General features: G+C 36.8%; 1 protein-coding gene and 1 long non-coding RNA gene across 3 annotated transcripts; both read right to left on the bottom strand.

Annotated features, from left to right (window-relative positions):
- Positions 1 to 1,562: 1,562 nt before the first annotated feature.
- LOC132031446 (ATP-dependent zinc metalloprotease FTSH 12, chloroplastic) lies at positions 1,563 to 18,449 on the bottom strand. 2 transcript variants are annotated; one of them, XM_059421419.1, is made up of 17 exons: positions 17,940 to 18,449; positions 16,894 to 17,078; positions 11,747 to 11,967; positions 9,731 to 10,008; positions 9,270 to 9,347; positions 8,937 to 9,179; positions 8,692 to 8,832; positions 8,432 to 8,599; positions 6,102 to 6,214; positions 5,216 to 5,432; positions 4,834 to 4,905; positions 3,858 to 3,977; positions 3,660 to 3,776; positions 3,400 to 3,576; positions 2,582 to 2,701; positions 2,402 to 2,476; positions 1,563 to 1,704 (listed from the first exon to the last, which is right to left on the bottom strand). In XM_059421419.1, the coding sequence occupies exons 1-17, from the start codon at positions 18,318 to 18,320 to the stop codon at positions 1,591 to 1,593; spliced, it is 2,820 nt and encodes a 939-aa protein (XP_059277402.1). In that variant the 5' UTR covers positions 18,321 to 18,449; the 3' UTR covers positions 1,563 to 1,590. The 2 variants fall into 2 exon arrangements, with proteins under 2 accessions (XP_059277402.1, XP_059277403.1); XM_059421420.1 differs by lacking the exon at positions 8,432 to 8,599.
- Positions 18,450 to 19,631: 1,182 nt separating this feature from the next.
- LOC132029421 (uncharacterized) lies at positions 19,632 to 20,258 on the bottom strand. Its single transcript, XR_009407800.1, has 3 exons — positions 20,139 to 20,258; positions 19,935 to 20,050; positions 19,632 to 19,752 (listed from the first exon to the last, which is right to left on the bottom strand). It is a non-coding gene; the product is annotated as an uncharacterized LOC132029421 (long non-coding RNA).
- Between the last annotated feature and the right edge of the window lie 1,371 nt (positions 20,259 to 21,629).

Raw genomic sequence — 21,629 nt, 5'->3', positions numbered from 1 at the left:
ATGAGCATTTTATAGTGCTCCAATGATTTATTAATTTTCACGAAGTACTCTCATTCTGGGCATGTCAGACCATCTAATAAATAACTACACCTCAATGCCAAGCAAGTTGGGTCAGCTATATGAATGCTAATTGACGATGCCGCTTCATTTAATATCATCACAGATCCATTTTGTGCAAATCATCATAAAAATAAAAGTACTTGAAGTTATTTCTACTGGCATATAAACTCAAATAGGACTACAAGATTCTAGAAAAAATAAAACGTAAAGTAAATGTAATATAACAACTACAACTCAGTCTTAAACGAGTTGGAGTCGGTTATTTGAACCCTCATTTCTTCATTTTAAGTTCATTTCCTATCATCATCAAGTAAATGTACTAACATGACTAAAACCTAGTCCCGACTAATTAGGTGTCATTTACATAGATCGTTTTCTTAAATTGTACCCTATTTTCCACTAGATCTGTGTGGATTCCAAGAGATTGTAGGTATTTCAAGACAACTTCATTCCATATGATTTCAGGTCTACATCATTCTTCTTAACACCTTTCTTTTTTAAGAGAATGGTATATTATATTCATCAACACAAAGTTTGTGCTGGTAGCTGCATCTACAAATTACATCACCAACTTGTACATTTTACAAGACTTCCAGAAATGGTAAAATAGCTTCAATATCTTCTACGCACATTTCTTTACACCAAAAAAATAGAAATTTAAAATACAGTGCATCTTAACTTTGTGGATGGAGTTACACTTAACATTTATTATTTCTTTCCTTCTAGATAGTCCACCAAATATAAGTTGGGACAGCTTTTCCCTTTATAACACCTTTATTCACCATGGTCTTGCACCTATAAACTAGTGCAATTGAAGGTCGACACGGGACATGACCAAACCATCTCGAGCAAACCTTTTTTCACCACTTGCACTGTTGCACCTTTTGCTGAATGTGACAATTTCTATTTTTTTTTTTTTTTTTCAAATCTTATATGACTGCACATCCACCTTGCAACACGCATCTTGTGCATATGTTAGACTTTAGCGGCCCAACACTCACTCTCATACAACATTGTTAGTCTTATAACTGTTCTATAGAACTACCTTTCACTTTTGTAGGTATCCTTTTGTCGCATAACACCCCAGTAGCACTTCTCCATTTCATTTTTTATCCTAGTTGTTGTGATTTCATGTCCAATCTGCTTGCAGGCTCACATAAAATTTGTAACACCATTTCGAAATTCTCTTTGCTTATTTTGAGAACTATTCCTGAAATGATGCTTTAAAGATCGGGTATATCAATAATTTCAGTAACTGTTTAAAGAAAAACCTCAAATATTCACAAAATAAGATGACATGTAACAACTCATACAATTGAATTGGTGGTGAAACGGGTACAGAGCAAGCAATAGTTACTCTGTATGATGCATAATAATGAAAAAGTCGGCAAAACAACCACACTTGGTACGAAGAACATTGATTGTTGTGAGGAGATTAAAAGTTGATTTGCAAAAAGCGGGTGAATATATATGTTTCCATTTCTAATCAGATATATCCGTAACAAAGTAGAGAATACAAATGCAGGTTTATCATACCAATCCAGTTATTCTCGAGTTTTCCAGAAGCTCATTGGAAATCAAATCCAGTATATGCCTGTTGGCCATCAATCCCCTCATTGCAAGTTCTTCTGTCTCATTGATATACTGTAATATAAATTAAGTTAGATTATCTTTTATATTGCAAAAGAGTAGAACAAGAACTGCTTGTAACAGATGGATAACTCAAAGTTGCATCGTGGAACTAAACAAGCTAGCAATCTTCCTTCTGAATTGTGGTGCTCTCCAGTATTCAAATCTTTTGTGGAAGTTAAAAGTACTTCGATGGTAACAGAGTGAAACTAAAGTCGGACCTACAGCCTTGGATTGCAGGATACAAATCAGCCTTAAAGCAAAAACAAACCCAAAAGTAAAGAAGGAAAAGAGAACCAGATTAAATTATGTAAAATAAGTACCACAATTATTAACCACTTGAGATAACCTTTCCACAAGTTGTTACCAAAGAACATAGGAAGGAGGCTCATGGCAATTAAAATTTTTAGAACTTGCATGTATAATCAAGAAGCTTTGATTGATTCTTGTTTTTTTTTTTTTTTAATTAAAAAAAAAATGGTATGGAGAGGCTAGAGTGGTGGCTGGTTGCATAGACCTAGACAATTTTAAAGTGCTGATGCATTTAACAAGTGGAACATGTAGTATAACCACAAGCAAATATTCATCTTTGTTATCACGTAAGCACAAGCAAATATTCATGTATTGAAAGATTAGAAATGTGGAAACATAATCGCTTCTCCTGTCTGGAATAACCAAATATAACCATAAGGGAAAGGATAATTTGAGTTACCCTTGTCAATTCACGAGTAAATAGCTCAGAAACTTCAACTGTCATCTCAGCAGGAATTATATGAGGATCATCCCACTGAATCATCCCAAGGACGTGAACAAGTTAGTGAATCGAGAATACGTTGTGGAAAATAAATATCAAGCATTAAACCAAGTCAGTCATGTTCCACAAAGGAATTACCTTATATTTTATAATCTCACCATCAGGACTGTCAGGCCGATCACCCAATCCTATTCTTTTTGTCAAAGCAGTAAGGCCCAACCTAGAGTTTCTAGGACTTATCACCATTTCCCGAGCAATCTGGCATTGACGTAGTAAAAGTTTGAGTTGACAGCAATCACATACTCAGAGATTGTCCCCTTGTAACCTCCCCCACGACTAATGCTAGCAAAAGCAAAATTAGCAAATCTAGCATATATAAAAGAAGAGTAGCTTGAATGCAAGTACTGACACACATACACACACAAAGAAAAAAAAAAGATATACGCACATATTTGTACTAACACAGAGATAGCCAGGTAAGTGTATATATGTATGTAAAAGGCCAGCAAAGATTTTGTTAATAATCTCCTCCGTTTACAGATGTTGTAATTGCCCAAGACCATATAAAGAGACCAATTCCCCCATCCTACCACCCAACACCCCCTGACGCCTAGACCTGCCAACTGGAGGGTAATATGATATAGGGGCTCAACATCGGGTAAAACAAGAATTGTGATGTGTCTAGCTCTGATACCATGATAAGAAATGTACCTTGGGCCTAAGTCAACCCAAAAGCTAGTTCAAGAGATGAGGATTGCCCAAGACCATATTACCCAGTCCCCCACCCACAATAGATGTGGGACTCAACAACATTTGTGTCACAATAAAACTCTACTACTCTACCACCCTATAGTTATTGTTCCCACCACAACCAAAAAGAAGAAAAGACAGTAAAATCAAGAGTACTTGCTCCGTCGCTGCTTGAATGTTGCAACATTTGAAGAAATTTGGTCTACCTTTGTGATCTTTTCTAGATCATCAATTCCTCCATCAGTAATGTCATCACCAAATACAATACGTTCGGCACACCGTCCGCCATGAGCTACTACCATTTGCATTTTCATGTAGCCAAAAGTTGTATAACCTTGATCAACCATGTCTTCTCTGGGGTAGAAAACTGATACCGCTGTTTCCTGCTCAGCCAAATGAGCAACAGTTGAGTCAACAGAAGCCGGATTAAATATAATATAATCCATGTTCACGTAAAATATAAAACCTTGCCACCAGGTAGAAGCTGAGAAAAAGCATGCCAATCAAACTGAGGGAACAAGTGCGCCAAGACAATGTGACCAGCTTCATGTACTGCCAACAGTTGTCTTTTTTCACGGGATACCTATTACAAGATTTTAAATCAATCATAACTACAAACTGATACATCTTTTTGTTTTAGGAGAAACAGGGGAAGATTGCATACACTTTGCTCACACTTCTGCTGCTCTTCCTCTGTCAAGAGCACACCCATACCCTCAAGCAATTGCTTGTCCAAGACATCAACGATATCCTGCTGGAGGATCTTAGAATGTCCTTTCCTTACCTGCATGAAAAATGCGAATACTTAGCTAACACTCTCAAGAAAATGGAAAACCAGAAAACATGATTGGCATTGAGGAAAACATTTTCCCACATACCAACGACACCCTATTGCAACTTGGATTGACCGAGCCTTAATCCTATAATAGTGTTTCCTAATGATGACAACAGTTAGCATATATCATGCAAATCTTTTTAGTTTTAATTAGTTTAATCTGTTGTCAAAGTTTGGAGACTTCGGTGTACTGTTTGACATTGATATGTCATGGAGGAGTTAAGGTGGAGACCAGGCCATGCATGCACTTAAGTTATAAGGGTGCCTGAAAAGATGTTTTAATCAATTTTGTGGTTTGTGTTTTTCCCTGTTATAGATAAATTGATCATTAAGAAAGGTGATTCCTAAAAGCACCTGTTTGCTTGTTTACTGTCACCTGTGGTGACAGCTCTTATACTTGACTTCTGATTTTCGTTGATTTTCCAGGCATCTGCTCCACCACTTTCAGTCAGCCACCTAAGTTTGCCATATTTTTACTCTTTTCTTAAAATATTATATGCTATCCTATGCACCATCTAATTTTTCTTTTTCCATAAAAATCATGCTGTAAAGTCCATCATTACAGCAAAAAGCTAATTACATGATCTCAAATATGCCATCTAATATACATTTTTACAAATTAAAAAAAATGTATGTTGTGTTCTACAAGTCTCCATGTAAATAATGTGATTTTAGTTCAATTGCCAATAACTTAAATCGTTTAAGAAAACAGAACTTGCCGAGGAAACAACATGGCAACTGATAGAAGCTCCAACAGTGATTACAGATGTTATATATCAATGGAAAATACAAAGAACAAACTTACAGACATTATTGCAGCTTCATTGACTAGATTTCTTATGTCTGCCCCAGAATATCCAACTGTACGAAAGACAAGCTGCAAAAGTGCAAGGAAAACAATTCAACAACCAAATTCCTAAACCTGAGACTTAGATTAGGTGTTCCAACGGAGGGTTTCATCAGCATACAAATTAAAGTCATAAACCAAAAAAAACATCATTGTCTTCCCACAACTAGGTACAAGAAAAGGAACAACTGGTTTTTGGCCTGTGCAATAATAGGGTTGCTTCTAAGCCCTCAAAAAGAATCTGCCGTATATAACGTGAAAGTAATTTTATGTTCAAGCAAATCAAGTGGAAGAGGAAATTCCAAGCTAGCAATGAGAACTAATGAAGCAAGCAATTTACTTTCTCAAAGGCAACATCCTCTGAAAGCTGCTTCCCAGCGCTGTGCACTCCAAAAATTTGCACTCGTTGCTTTGCATCTGGTAAACCAATATACACACGTCTGTCAATACGTCCAGTGCGGACAAATTCTACGTCCAGTTCATCTGGCCGATTGGTTGCACAGATGAATATGACAGCTTGTCTTAGTGAAAACCTATCAACACCAGTTTTTTCTTTCCTGCACAAACAAATCCTATGTTATCTTGTCTGCACAATGAAACAAGAATATAGGAGGGTAAAAGTGGCTTTGCCTTCAGTACTTCTCTATAATATTAGAGTAATCTGTTTTGGTATGTATATTACTGTAACCTTCTAGCTCTGGCAGTGCACTTGATAAACAACATAAACCAAAGTTATATCACAGAAGTTTTGATGTTTGTAGTATGAGAAAATATTGCTAACTCGTAACAGAAGATGCAAGCAGCACATGTGCCATATCTTTCTCTTCTTTTAAACAACATTTAAAGGACATCATAAAGTGATGGCAGCATATTAATTAAACTGTCAGGTGCTTCAAGTTAGTCAACTGCTAAAAGACATTTCATCTCATATTTGTTCATAATTTGACAAAAGAGAAAAAGACTCCAAGTTCACTAGATTTTTCATTTATTATATTAAAAAACGCATAATTCAACAGCAAAATATTTCACTGCCAAGAGATTGTAGACAGGGTAGGGAAGAAGGGAAAATGTTCTTGGAAAAGTCACATCAAGCAGACTCATCAAAAGCAGAATAAGATTCTAGACTCAGATCTCATCAAAAGCAGCAGCACTATAGTGCTCTCCGATATGAAATTTTCTTTGCGAAGAAGAGAATTATATCCATGGAGTGAAACTAAGATACTCACTCCCCATCAAGCTGAGCAATCAGAGCCTCAAATGTTGCCTTCCTGCGGGGATCCTTTTTTGCATGCCTTCCAGCAATAGCATCAATCTCATCTATAAATACAAAAGCTGGAGCCTACAAAGAGGACAACTGAACGTAAATTTTATCCCCTTGAATTAGCACAAGTCCATTGTTGAATATCAAGTAAATATGCATCTAGATTCATACACATCTTGTTTCATTGTACTTAAAAAAAAAGGCAGCCCGGACATGAAGCATCCTGCATTCATGGGGGGTCGGGATAAGGGCCGCACCCAAGGAAAATCATTTAAAATATTTTATAAGATACCTTAGAATATCTTATATTTAATTTCTAATATTTATTTACCTTACTAGCATAGAGATTGATTACCTATCTTACTATACATAACCTAAAACTCCTATATAAGGACCACCTCTTGTACCTTGTTAATCAAGTCAATGAGAAGCTTCTTTTCATTTTCACATGGTATCAGAACCTCTACGATCTTAATAGACGCAAATAGCTTCCACTAACGCAAGCGGTACCAGCCAGTATATGCGACCCGCCGGGCTTATGTTTTCGTATTTTGTGCTATCTTTCGGGGCTTGACGCTGCTCCTCTCTCCGATAACTGGTGCCCCTACTCTCCAGGTGTCTGTTCAGGCAACGCTCTCTCTCTCTTAAGATCGTTCAAGCACTGTTTATCTTTCCGATGAGCGGCGCTGCTACTCTTTTATGCAGTCAGCGTCGTCCTTTAAACCTTAACACTCTAGGCACTGTTCCGGCAATTCAACTTGCACTGATAATGGTATGGAAATTCACAAAATCATTATCTTTTTTTGGAGATTGAGAACAAATTTCTTTTCATGTGTAGTGCAAGAAGCATCCCACTTGTGAGACTAGATTGTGGTTGTTGTTGTTTGTGTGGTGCAAGAAGCACTTTCTTTCAATATGCAGTTCCCAATGACCTTCCGAAGGAAAGAATTTCATCACAACTTCTCTTTTTGGTGACTCTACACTATCCCAGCGAGATTTCGGCATAAACCTTCTATATTCTCGAAACAAGCAAATTCAAGTAGGTTTCCCCACTTTAAATTTGAGGGGGCATGTTAAAATATCAAGGTAATGTGTCTAGATGCACACACATCTAGATTCATTGTGCTTGAATATTGAAATGTTTTTCCTTACTTTCTTTTCTGTCTTGTTTTGGAGGTGGCCAGCATACCCCCCTTAATGCTGAGGAATACAACAGTACCAGTTTCAAAAAAAAAAAAAATATCTTAGGATATCATGTATTTAATTACAGAATATTTACTTTATTAGCATAGGAATTGGTTATCTACCATACTGTGCATAGCCTAATACTTCTATAAAAGGAGCATCTCTTGGACATTGTTAATCTAGTCAACGACAAATTTCTTCTATTCTGAAAACATGGAAAGTTGATGCCGAAATATCATTGAAACACTAAACAATCACCCAAAAGAAGAGGTGATGCAATTCTTTCTCCGGGAAGTCGTTGGTACAGCACAAGAAGATGGTTTTTGCACTACGCTGGAAAGGAATCTATTCACAATCACCAAGCAGAGATGTGATGTTGCAAATCTCCAAAACATTACTAACTTAATTTGAATTGCCATGGCAATGACAAGAAATCCAAGGATTATAGAAGAGCGTCGGTTGCATAAATATTAACCATCGTCGGAGAGATGAATAGTGCTTGAATGATCGTAGAGAGAGGACCAGCGTTTGAACGGTCTGGAGATAGGGGCAACCAGTTGCCACATAAATCACATCACTGAGAATTCTCAAGACAAGTGGCAGTACCTATTAGACTATTACTTGTAGGTAAATAACACCAGAAAATGATATTTCATTAACACACAACAATAGTGTATGATTTTGTTGTTCGATGATGGAGATTTTATCATCAGAATCAAAAGCCAGTAACATAGTATGCTAAAAACTCTGTTAGATCCTTCATCCACAGTAGTTACTCGGCATGCTCAAGACCTGGTAGTTCGTGTTTGGTTCAAAAAAAGTGAAGCCAAGAGGTTAACATGCATTGAAAGGAGACTGACAGCTTTAAAGTAAACTATGCTTGACTGCATCATAAAGGCACACTTGATAAAAGGAGTTTTTTAGTTAGACCAAACATTCTGTTATTTTAGAAGATTCCTTGGAGATTACCCCTCCTCCCTCTATAACTTGTTTTTGACCGGTGATCTGGTGGCTGCTTTCGGTGCAGGAATTATAAGAGGCAAATTTGTTACTATTAGGAACATTCTTATCCATATATGTCAATATTGTAATTACAAGAAGTAGACTCACATTTCTCCTAGCAACAGAAAACATTTCATTGATTCGTGCAGCACCACTTTTTTCACTATCAGTAAACTCTGCACCAGAAGCAAATACAAAAGGCATCCCACTTTCCTTTGCAAGTGTCCGAGCGAACAGTGTTTTGCCTGTTCCAGGGGGACCAGACAGAAGGACACCCTGCAGTGCATAAAATGAACCTAACTGAACAAGATTTTCATAATATACAGTTTTAGGCTTTAGTAAGTCTTGAAAGGATAGTATGAGTTTACCCGCACAAATTTGACATCTTTCTCGTAATATTGCATTGGATTTCCCATATAAATCATCAATTCATCCAAAAGATCCCAAACATCTCCTCCCAATACTATTTCTTTATACATCGATTTCGTCTCACCAGCTTCTCCAACTGGCTAAGTAGGCAAGGGAATAGGAGTTAAAAGGTGAGTGGTAGATTGAAAATATTCAGAAAAAACAAAAGAGGCAGATATTAGATCTACTTGAGATGAGAAGTTACCAAAATAAAATTTTCAGCATAAGCCATATCGAAAAGTTGATTATATTTCTTATAGAGGAGGCGCTTTGTTGTGATGTGCAGAAGCATCATAGATTCTCTTATAAACCACAAAATCAGTATCCCAGGCAATAAAGCAAAAAGAACTTTGAAAAAGTACTGAATCTGCCGCTTCTGAAGTAGATCTACTTCAGCTCCAGAACTTGATATCATCTCAAATAAGAATGGATCTAGTGGAATATCAACCTGAAAGGAGGAGAATACATTAACCAGTATAAAGGTCAGGTTCAGGAACAGTAATGACTTTATTCGGGAAAGAGGATATATCTTACGCACAATATATTCAAGTGGGAATCCTTCTTTCATTGTGACAAACACTCTCTTCAGGTCCTCTGTGAAGACTATAGCAGACACCTGCTGAACATCAAGTCAGTAAATCTAGTAGAAAGTGAATCCATATCTGAGTAAAGATAATATAATAGTTTGATCCACATGAACAAGAGAATTTTAGTCTCCAGCTAGAGTTCAAGCAAAGGCAATTGTTTTGTTTGAGAAATCTAATTTTTGCTATTTGCCCTTATAACATCATTCAAAAGAAATGAAGAAGGGGGTGGCTTCATGTCATCCATGCTACAACTTGAACTCTTGAAGTACAATCCCCAAAATGTACCATGTATGCATTATACTTTAGACTTAGAAGCATCTACATTTGAGTCCACTTGGAAGCATTAAAACAAAAAGGGACCAACCATATCTGAGTATGATGACACACAGAAGACAGAAAGCGGAACATTTACCTCAGAAGAATCAAGTTTTTGAAGAAAATAGGTATAGGGAAGTTTAGGGCGATATCTCCACCATCTTTTGGAGATCCACAATGCCCTGGTTCCTTGGGTTTCTCTTGTCTTCTCGACCACATCTTTGCGAAGGCTGTTCTCAACTTCCTTCATGTCAAATTCAACCACATACTTAGCATTTACTGAATCTAATTGTTCTGCCATCTTCTCCTTCCTAATAATTTTGTGCCATGCTTGAAGCCTTTCACGCCATGTTCCTCCCATATCCAGATTTTCAGCTGCAAAAAAAAAAAAGGAAAAGAAATGCTTAAATCGACAACTAAGATAATTTGGATTCACTGGGTGACTTAAAAAACAAAATCACTATAATTGGTCATTGAAGCCTCAGAGTTAGGGCTTCCTGGGAACCTCAAGAATGTAATCAGATCAGTTCTAGCTTAATTGGTTCTCCTTAATACCTTTAAGCTAAAGTTCTGAGCTTAACTCGATTTACTACATCTCTGCCTAGCAAACTTATATACAAGTAGAGTGGTATCATGCAAAACATATAAAGAAACTTTTGGCACAATGTTATTTATGCATTTTACTACGAAGCATTAAATACGTATTTAACCCGATATTAAATTAAATACATATTCAAAAAAAACTATGTTATATTAAAATTATTAGATTGACGTATAACTTTCTTTCTTCTTCTTCTTTTTTTTTTTTTTTTTTTTTTTTTTGATAAGGTAAGATTTTATTAAAAGAGTACCAAGCTGCAGTGTTATCAAAAGCGAAAAGCGCAAAAAAGCTCTAAGGTCACCTGGAGCTTTAAGCGCAAATAAAGTGTGGGCTTTAATGAAAAAAAGCGCAAAGGTGCGAACATACAAATATATATATGTTTAGTCCAAGACTATTAATAATAAGCATGAATAACAAATATATGGACAAGGAAATTGTAGAAACATTATGATAAAGTGAAATATCAATTATCTAGTGTCATCTCATCAAGAGAGGCTCATTGGCAAGGAAAAGTATGTCTTAGAGCCTTGATGATGACACTGAAGAGCCTTGATGATGACACTGAAGTGCATATAAAGCGAGGCGAAGCACTCAACATGTTTTGAGCCTCGCTTCAGGGCTTAAGCGCACTTTAAGCGCGCCTTTGACAACACTGCCAAGCTGGTACAAAAGAAAACAGGATTCATACAAAGACCAACCAGACAGGCTATTACTCTTTCCCTCCTAACAAATCCAGAAAATCCATGTTCTTTCTTCTAGTATTACTCTTTGTTTTTATTTATATTATCTCTTTTCTCTTTGGTTACTTTAGTTTATTATTTAAGTTTATAGAAATTTCTGTAAAAAGATAGAGTAGATTTTTTTAAGTATGTTAAAGTTTCATAAATTATTAAATCTGTTAAAATAAAAAATTGAAGTTTGAAATTTTTTTGTTTTATTAGTGTAAATTTATTGAACTATTTATGTAATAGTCTATATAGTCAAAAAAATTAAATTTAACATAGTTTTCATATTTAATATAGAAGTTTAAAATTTCTAATTCGTGTTTTCTTAAACGGTGACCTCAAACAGTGTTCTTTTGTCTAACTGCTTTAATGAAACAGAAAAAACATCCTCAAAATGATGCATGGTGTCACCTTTACTTGTATTCTGACTCTGCAGTAGTTTTTCAACCAGCTTATGAGAAATCCTGGGTCTGCCACTGACCTCAATTTGTTTAGAATACTGTCAAAAATACAATCCCCCACCCCCCCAAAAAAAAAGAAAAAAAAAAAAAAGCCACCAGTTTAAAAGTTTCACTATTATTTGGGGGAGCTGGTAAATTGAAAAAATGAGATTGTAGAGGGCAGCTAATTCATTTTGAAACAAAATGAAATTCAAAGATAACAAACTACTATACAATTCTGCTGCATCCTTTTTTTTTTTTTTTAAAAAGATGGCGAAAAAAAAAAAAGATGCAGGAGAGATAATTAAGTACATAAAACATTATGCAAGGTTAATAACAAAACTCACCTGAAATTCCAAGATTCTCTTTCAGAGTCTCTTTATCCTCTACTCTCAATCTAGTATCATGGTCTATCACCTCTCTCATATTATCACTGCCAGAGTCATCTTCCCAAGCATCTTCACCAACATAGGAACTGTCATGAATAAGAGTTCCATCCGCTGCTTCAATGAATTTCTTTAACTTTAGACCTTTGGGGATAGTTTTCCTCCACAAACCTTTCTTGAATCTATAAGAATAAATGTCCAAGAAAGGAGTTCAGATTACAAAATATCATAGAGCACCAATTGGATCAAGCAACAAGACATACTTGCATAAAGTAATACAGGTAAATGTGTCCTATTACATAAACTGCACTGATAAGATTTTATGGTAGTGGCCCAGATCAAATTACAATCTAGATTGTTGGGTTTTGACCCCGTTTTTACAGAATTTCAATGGTCAAGTAGAAGTCTAATTAAATCTTGTAAACTATCAGAAAATCATTTGTCTCCATTGTGGGATTCGTCACGTGCTTCGGAAAAGGATTGTCTTTTGAAAAGGCTGCTGCTCCTCTTCAATTTCACCAATCCATCACAAGATATACAAGCTTTGGAGAAAAGGTCGGAAGTACATTGGATTGTGGATTCATCTCAAGTTTGAATTTCTTCCTCCTTTTCTTATAATTATTCATGTATTTGACTAGCATTGGTTTGTAGCGTTTATTTCAATGAGTCGCTAGCTATTTTCTTCTATGATTGTCATGAACTTATGTGGATAATATGAGCTCAATTATACTTCTTGATTCATTTGCAGAAGTGTATTCAATTATTTGCTTAATCATGTGCTCAATTCGGCTTATTAGTTGTTCAGCCCAAATTAATGGCATTTAGGAACCTTGTTGAATTGAAAAGGGGAAGTTAAGGTTGTACAGAGGTTAGGAAATCTAGAATCTTGTTAGTTGTTATTTCTATTGAGAGATTTTATGAATTTGGTGGACAAGCTAAAAGGCACCGTAGACATTCTTTAGGATAGACCTATAGACTGATCGAAAGATGGCATAGGTAATCTAATCTCATGATCAATAATTCTACCCCAATAGTGATAGGCTTGGCAATACGGTAGCTTAAGGAGTGTATATGGGTGATTGGCCAGCCTAGACCTTACTAATTGTTAACTTTAAGTGCCTGGCCATTTTCCTTGCTTTCATTTCAATTGCTTACTAGTAGAGTTGTAGTTGTTATTTTTTATTTTGATAAGTAATTGCTTACTTCTAGTGGTAGTTTGTAGTTAATAATCATTTTTCAAATCATATCCTCATGCTTGTGTAAAATTAGTCTAGTTTAATATTTTCAAGTAACTCCGACCCATACGAACGATGTCTGCTTCACAATACTCATTTATTTGTTGTAGATCGTCTTACATTTTTTATAAGGTTTCTAGATCATTTAAAAGGGAAAAGACATGTTTTGGCCCCTGAACTTGGCAGCAAAACTCACTTTAGCAACTAAACTTAAGTTGTATTTATTTACCCCCCTTAACAACTTTCAAGTTAATTAAATACCCCCCTTAACGGCCTGGACCAGATGAGATCTTGGTGTTGTTCACCACTCGCCACGTCATTAAATATTTTTTTAATTATTTTTATTTATTTAATTTTTCTCTTTCTTCTTCATCCCTTCTCCTTCTAACCCCCAACCCCCGCTCTCTCTCTCCCTCCTTCTTCCCCCAACTCGCTGCTGCTATCTTCTTCTTTCTTCAACAACATTCACGTATGAGCAACACCCAACACCTAATCAACACCAAATTGAAATACATTCATTTCTTCAACACAATCCCAAACCAAAAAAAAAAAGGAAAACTAATTGTATAAAATTAACAAAACTCCACCCATTCCCTAATTCATAGCACAATTCATCACTAACCCACCCTATTCTTCTTCCCATGGATTAAATGTTGGAGAGAAATAAATTAATAAATTAACGACTATAAATATTATAATTTTGTATAAAATAAATTGGCATTTTACCACGAAATAAAGTATACCAAGAATTCTTCATTTTTGTCTTTATTGCTTTCCGCCCCATCCCTCCGCCCCCATCACCCTCCTCTCTCCTTCTCCTTATTCCCCATCGTTTCAGCTGTTGCTGCTGCCCCCATCTCCTTATTCCCCACAACAATTCAAGTGAGTTTTTTGCTTTGTGTGCTTTTTAACTATGAAGCAAAGGATGAAATTGTAACAAAAAGTGGAGAAATAAGTGATTTAGATAAGTGGGTATTGTTTAAATTGGGTTTGAACAACAAGCATATCTAGAAAAAGAATATCTACTCTCTTCAATTTATCGTTTAAAGCATATCTGCTCTCTTCAATTTATCTAGAAAAAGAAAGGGAAAAAAATAAAAAGAAGAAGAAAGAAGATGCGGATTGAGAGCAGAAGCGAGAGGATAGAAAAGAAAGGGAAAGAATAAGAAAGAAAAGAAAAAGGAAAAGAATAAGAAAGAAAAGAAAAAAGTTAATTTAAAATGGAAAATAAAATATAAAGAAAATCTTAATATATCATCCAATTAGAAGATGACATCTGTACAGTTGGGATCAGTTTTAGTATTTTTTTTTTCATCCCACGCGCTTTTAAGAAATTGAGTACACTTTTTTGCCACGTCACCCGTTAAGGGGGGTATTTAATTAACTTGAAAGTTGTTAAGGGGGGTAAATAAATACAACTTAAGTTTAGTTGCTAAAGTGAGTTTTGCTGCCAAGTTCAGGGGCCAAAACATGTCTTTTCTCTTAATAATATTACTGCAACAAACAATTACTACAGTTATCAATGGTGCTTCACAGGACTTTTTCTCTTAACAAAGGGGTCTAAAGCAAGGGAATCCTTTGTTTCCTTTCTTGTTTATAATTGTCATGGAAGAACTGTGTTGATGTTAAAAACAGCAAAGTCATTGGAATGACAAGTGAGGAATAGCCTAATGAAGAGGATCCTCCACTGAAAATCAAGAAGTACGGGTTCAGGTCACCATAGACTCCTGGACAGGGGGTGGAAGAAGAGGAGCTAGAGCAGTGCATATTTCCCACAATCCTGCAGTATGCTGATGATACTCTTGTATATCTGATTGTCTTGAAGCCATTTCTGGGCTCCACAAAAATCTGGCCAAGAGTTCACTTTTTCTTTTAAATGAAGTTTTCAGTGTAGAGGTGGCTGCAATCCTAGGCTGCTGTATTAAATATCTGACAACAAATTACTTGGGTATGCCTCTTGGAGCATATTTGGAATGGGATGTTTGAGAAAGTATAAAGGAACCTATCATGCAGATACTGTCTTTGGGAGGTAGACTTATCTTCATTAATAGTGTTTGGATGCTTTACAAACTTATGTGATGCTAGTTCCCCACATGCCCTAGAAAGTAGAAAAGCCCTGGACGGTTGGAGAAAGCAATTCTTTTTTGGAAAGATGTAAGATAAGAAATCCTTCATCTGGTAAAATCGAATACAGTCACACTTAGCAAACAAGATGATAGTTTGGGCATAAGAAATCTAACATTGCACAACCAAATTACTTTACAGGTGGCTGTCAAGATTCAGTGGGCAAGGAGTCCACTGCAGGGAGGTGGTGATAGTAAAACAAGGACAAGAAGGTCCATGGTGCACAAAATGGTTTCAAGCTATTATGGACTGGGTGTTTGGAAGCACATCAAAAACCAATAGGAGGCCTTTAAAATAAGTATTAAATTCAATGTGGGTGACGGGTAGAAGAATAAATTTTTGACAGGATACCTTAAAGGATTTGTTCCTATATCTCTCTGCATAGCTGCCAGTGTAGCAGAGTGCAAAACAGACTATTGCTGTGACATTTGCTTTAGAAGACCGTAATCATTCGGAAATTGAGAGGGTCAGCCAGCTACCAGAAGGTCTGGGAATTATTGAGTAGCCAATCCATATTGTGGATGGGAGAACAGATACAGTGAATTCACTGGTCTAAATGTTACAAAGCTTTGGTGGCTTGTCTGCCACAAAGCACTGATGGCTTGTCAAGATAGTCTGGATAACTGGATGTCCATGCCTTTATGCATATATGGAATACATGGCTCTAGAGGAACAGAAGATGCTTTGAGGGGAAGGAAGAGAATGCTTCAATTGTAAAAAAGAAAATAGATGTATTCAATGTTCAAATATGTGGTGCAATGCTATTTTTTTCTACCGGATTGATGTAATGCTGGAGTTTTTGGAATCCTTAAAGCTTTAAAGGATTCATACCTAGCAAGGTCCTCTTATTATGCCCCAGTACTGGCTTGGTCTATTAATAAATAACAATTATTCATGCAAAAACAAAAAGTAGGGATAACTGGTCCTGAAGAAGATTTGGGAAATCAAAAGCTTTATATATGGTTGCTTGAAACACAGTTTAACATGCAGAAAAGAGAATTTAAGTTGTGTAGCACATGCTTTATGTGTGAAAAAAAACTAGAAGATAGAAGGCATTTTTCCATCCACTGTTCAGTAGCCTCACAAAAATATATTATAAGTATTCAGTAGCTTCACAATTGTGGAAGGGGTCATGCTTGCTTCTATAAGGCCTTAGAAAGGAGCAAAGACACTATCCCAGCTCGTCTTATGTGGATGTTATGTAAAGAAGAAATGGTAGGTGTAATAAAAGAAAAGCTGAAACCATCATAGATTGAGGTATAAATATTTAACCCTACTAGTTTTTTGGGGTAAATTGAAAGATGCTTACGAAATGACCTGATAATTTCCAAAGTCTCTGCAGGCAAAATCTGTTTCCCAAACTATATTCTTATGTTTCTCAAACACTTCCTTGGAACAGGTTTATTCTTTTATTCGTTTTAATTAATAAAAGCTTTATTATCAAAAGAAACTCTTGAGCCGAGGGTCTTTCGGAAACAGCCTCCCTATCTTCCGAGATAGAAGTAAGGTCTGCGTACACTTTACCTCCCCAGACCCCACATTGTGCGATTTCACTGGGTATGTTGTTGTTATTGTTGTTATTATCAAAAGAAAAGGTACAAAATTCAAGATGCACCTCAGACTGATCATAAAATGACATCAGATCAATTTATCTATAGGAAGATGAATCAACTAATAGAGCAACCAAATATTGACCAAGAACACAGTTAGTTAATTGGTAAAGTACTTAATGGGTGATCTGTGTTTTACCTTTTGACATTAACAGGAGTAGGTTCAGGAATCAATGCCTCCATGTATGCCTCGGTAAGTTCTTTTCTTTCCCTATTAATCATAGGACCTCGAATTGCCATATAGATTTTTTGACAAGAAAATACCATCACTATAACATAGAGAATGAAGACACCAACTCTTTTGGAATCCCATTTCTTGATGTCCTGAAGGAATGGGAAAAAAAAAAATAGCATAAGGCATAATGATAAGCACAAAGTTTTGCAAATAATTCAAACACTTGGGGTGTGTTTGGTATGACGGAAAATGTTTTCCTATTTTTCCTTGTTTGGTTGCACTAAGTATCTTGAAAACGTTTTCCTCAAAATAGGAGAAAATGTTTTCCTTAAAATTTGAGGTATAACATTTTCTGGATCAATAAAACACTCCAACTCATCCCCGCACCTCACTACCTGCCTACCCCTACCCCTCCATACCCCACCTACCCCAACCATCAGAAGTTGCACTCCTAATTCAAAAACCTCATAGTGTTTTTTTTTTTTTTTGATGACATGGGAACCCGCAGCCGCTACCCTTCGGGTGAGTGTTTTGCTTTGAGTATATGCAAATGCTCTTAAAATGACACTTTCCAACTTATCAAATGCAAGAAAATAAGTAAAAAAACCCACTTATTTTCCAAGAAAACATCTTCCTACATACCAAACACACCCTTGGACCCAAAAAAAAAGTGTGGAGAAATGCCAAAATTCACTTTCTAAGAACTCAACAAGTAGGAAAAACAAATTTCATAAGTAACATTCCAAGTTCATTGTCTCCTCCCCACCCACCCAACACCCCAACCCCCACCCTTTGACCATCCTACCCCCGACCCCACGCCCCACCCCGACCCCGAACTCCACCCTATCCCACCCCGTATTGTTTTGCTATGCTAGATTACATATAAATGTTTTTGGGCTAATATTTTTTTGCTTACATACCAAACACAAGAAAATAAGAAAAGAAAGCATTTTCCTTCATACCAAACACACTGAAAAGTTTTGCAAATAATTCTAAATGCGAAAGTTCACCTTCCAAGACTCGAATTTGTTCCAATTCAAGAACTCAGGAAACAACTCGAACTGAAAACGTTGAAGCTCAATTTGTCCTCTCCCTGAAAATTCTTTCACTTTATTCTTAGCATCCTCAAAATCAAAACCCGTTTCTTTCTTTACAGAATCGCCCAATTGATTCAAAAAACGTTGCGAACCACGACGAATGGATTGTGATACCTGCAGCCAAGAAAAGCCTCCTTCAGGACTGTTATTATTAGTGTTGGAAGAAGAAGAAGAAGAAGCCAGAAATGTAGGTCTTTTTTTACGGCATTTGGATGATGGGAATGTGAGAAAAAGGGGTTTTGGAGACACTAAATGGATTGAAGTCAAAGGGTGAGGAGTAGTGGTTAAATGCATTGAGAAGATAATGTCTGCTCTCTTCACTCGTCGGAGAAACTGAAATTGTCTCCGTGAGGGGTTTTGGGGGGGTTTATCTATCTGCAGTCCTTGGTTTAAGTAGGCCTTTGGACACAAACCATACTATTTTTGACTCCGGAACCAAAATGCCCCCAAAAAAATCATTTTGAACCAAAATATCCCAATAAAAAAAATATTACAAAAATATCTTTAGCGCAGTAAAATACTGAACTAAAGCACTTAATCATAACGGCCCCACTAAGTGCTTTAGCGCAGTATTTTACTGCGCTATAGAAATCTTTCTCTCACCTATAGCGCAAAAAAATCTTTGCATTATGACTCCACTTTAAACCCATCGGGTTCCACTACTGGTCCCTCCAGTGGTTAAAAAAAAAAAATTGAAAACGCCATTGAAGGCAAAACCGAGGTGGTCCCCACATCCAAAAACGTCATTTTCTATTAAATTTCTTCCGAAAAGTTTAGATTCTCGGTATATTCAAGTCGAGGAGCAAGATTCTAAGTTCGAATTTTGGAAAAAAGCGGCGTACAACTCGATTAAAATAACTCTACAAAAAAATTTCGATTAAGGTTTTCTACTATGAACTTTTGTTATTATTTTGTTATATACATTATATTCTAAGCATGCTTAACATTTAATCCTTGCTATTTTCCAAAAAAAAAAATCAATATTTTTTTTGTTCTTGTTCGGACTGGGCAGTGGCTTTTTTTTTTGTTTAATTTATTATTTGTTAAATATTTATGAATTGTTAATTTGTTAAATGTTTATGAATTGTTAATTTGTTATATGTTTATGAGTTGTTAATTTGTTAATTATTTATGAATTGTTAATGAATTATTATTTTGTTAATTGATTATTTGTTAAATATTGATTATGAATTTATTAGTTGTTAAATATTGTTTATGAATTGAAAGAAGTTGATTGGTAATGAATTATTATGTTGTTAACACTTTGTTTGGATGATTGTTATCTATTGTTTTGACATTTATCGTATTGTGTTGTATTGTATAGGACCAAATCAGTGGTTACATAAAATAGGACCTTTCGTCATTACATAAAAATAAAATTAAAGTAACAATCAAAGCAAACATTGTATTTAAACTAACAACATAATATAATACAATAGGTAACAACCATCTAGACAAGTTGTAAATGATTATGAATGGTTAACCTATATAATTTTAAAAGCGTGAATATATATATTAAATAAAAAAAGATTATCTTAAAAAGAATAGTTAAAGTTCTTCTTTTCATAAATACATAAGCTAACAAAAAAAAATGTAAAGTTTGTAGGAAAATATGTGGTCGACGAATATACTCTTTTAGTTTAATTTTATCATAGTTGTGTTGGCTATTTGGTCAACTAAAAATATATCACATATTCAAAATAGAGTTCTAAACAAATATTATATGCTGAATTTCGATTCCCAAACTAATTAACTTAACAAGTCTTTGCCATCACATAATTCAAAAGTAATTAACTTAAAAGTCTTTGCCATCACATATGTGTCCTTACTATCACATATTAAATTTACTGCGTATCGCATGTTAATTATTCACAAGATATAATACTACATAATTCACATATTCTCTACAAATTATTAATTAGTTAATATAATTTATCTTTCATTTCAAGAATAATGACTAATTTAGTTTATACAGACCAGACTCTTTCATGGATCCGAATGTTCCCCCTAGGCCCGAGTTCCCCCTGGGCCCGAGTTCCCCCTGGGCCCGATGTTCACTCTGGGCCCGATGCTCACCCGGGGCCCGATGATCACCCGGGGCCCGCTGTTCACCCGGGGCCCTCTGATAGATCAGTATTGTCTTTGCAAGACAATCATAGGTCAGACTTATTATGGGCCGGTACTATAGGGATATCTACTAGGCTCCGTCCCCGTAGGCTGCAGAGAGCTTGGACTCTTTTACACGAGCACCCCCCACACCCTCGCATCTTGGAGATATTGTTTCGGGGCAGCATCTACCGTTGCGTGTCCGTTGGTCGGGTACAGCATGATTGGGGCTCATTACGGCCATGGTTGAGCGGTGGAGGCCAGAGACACATACCTTCCATTTTCGCACTGGTGAGGCCACGATTACACTTCAGGATGTAGAGGTCCTCTTTGGATTGCGGGTAGATGGAGAGCCACTATACACTCGGTACGAGCCTCCTCCTGGTCAAACGTGGGCAACAGAGTTGACTAGGCTCACCCACTTCGTGCCTGATGCCGAGCGCCGTTTCGGGACGAGTCGGGATCGGTTAGTGTACCGCACTTATTTGGAGGTCCGGATCGGGTTGAGGACGGCACCCCGCAGGACGATGTTGATCGTTATGCTTTGTACCTGCTTATTATATTCGGGGGCATCTTGTTCCCGAACTCATCGGGTGCCTTTGTCAGCTTACGTTATTTGATTTTCTTGGAGCATCTGGACCGCCTGGGAGACTACAGCTGGGGCGGTGCTGTTTTGGCGTATCTTTACAGATGCCTGTGCCGAGCGTTTATTGGTGTTGTAAGAGATGTGTGTAGATTTTTTGCTCTTCTCCAGGTAATATTTTAAGTGTGCCTTCCTTTAATATAAATAAACTTCTTGAAATGACGACTTAAAAATCGTATTTTCTAATATCGCTTACAGTTATGGGCATGGGAGAGAGATGCGCCTTTTCGGCCGTGCTAGGCATCACCTCGAGATCGACATGCCTTATGCGAGGAGGTGGACGGCGGTTTGACCGGGATATGGATACGCACCACGAGTATTCTTCCATTCCTGGACCGAATGATCACATGATGGACGATGCGGTAAAACTATTTAAATTTACATTAATAATTTAATTAAACGTCTTTTCGACTTAGTGATCACCGATTTGTATTTATATGTTATACGGCTATTTATATATGGACGCGTGCGTTGCTATATTAGATGGTTTGCCGGCCTTACGTAGGTGGGTCGGGGGTTTGGAGGTCGCGGTGTCCATTGAGACACCGGACATCGTAGAGGAGCACATGCCCGAGCGTGTCTTACGACGGTTTGGGCATACACGAGTATACCCCCCGACGTCGTCATGAGCTCCGACACACCGGGCGGGACGATCGGCCGCCGTTGATGATGATTTTACGGCTTTCTTGGATGTCCGGCTCCACCGTTGGGAGAACGAGGTTGGGAACTTTAGCGGTGGTCGGCCATTTGACTCTATTGAGCATTACATGCGCGGTATCATCGAGATCACACGCCGATTGATCGGCAACCCGGCTTGCGTCCCCACAGGGATGTGGGATACTCGGCACTCGCGG

The sequence above is a fragment of the Lycium ferocissimum genome, chromosome 9 (assembly GCF_029784015.1).
Source record: "Lycium ferocissimum isolate CSIRO_LF1 chromosome 9, AGI_CSIRO_Lferr_CH_V1, whole genome shotgun sequence".
In the NCBI taxonomy this organism is placed as follows: domain Eukaryota; kingdom Viridiplantae; phylum Streptophyta; class Magnoliopsida; order Solanales; family Solanaceae; genus Lycium; species Lycium ferocissimum.
This window is presented reverse-complemented; position numbering and strand designations above follow the sequence as displayed.

What these genes read in the sequence shown, in the direction of transcription:
- LOC132031446 (XM_059421419.1), bottom strand. Translation starts at nt 18,320, where the DNA reads ATGCATTTAACCACTACTCCTCACCCTTTGACTTCAATCCATTTAGTG. An exon ending in ATGCTGAAAATTTTATTTTG is followed by an intron (nt 8,833 to 8,936) that starts GTAACTTCTCAT and finishes TTGCCTACTTAG; the next exon opens with CCAGTTGGAGAAGCTGGTGA. An exon ending in AAGATGTCAAATTTGTGCGG is followed by an intron (nt 8,600 to 8,691) that starts GTAAACTCATAC and finishes TATGCACTGCAG; the next exon opens with GGTGTCCTTCTGTCTGGTCC.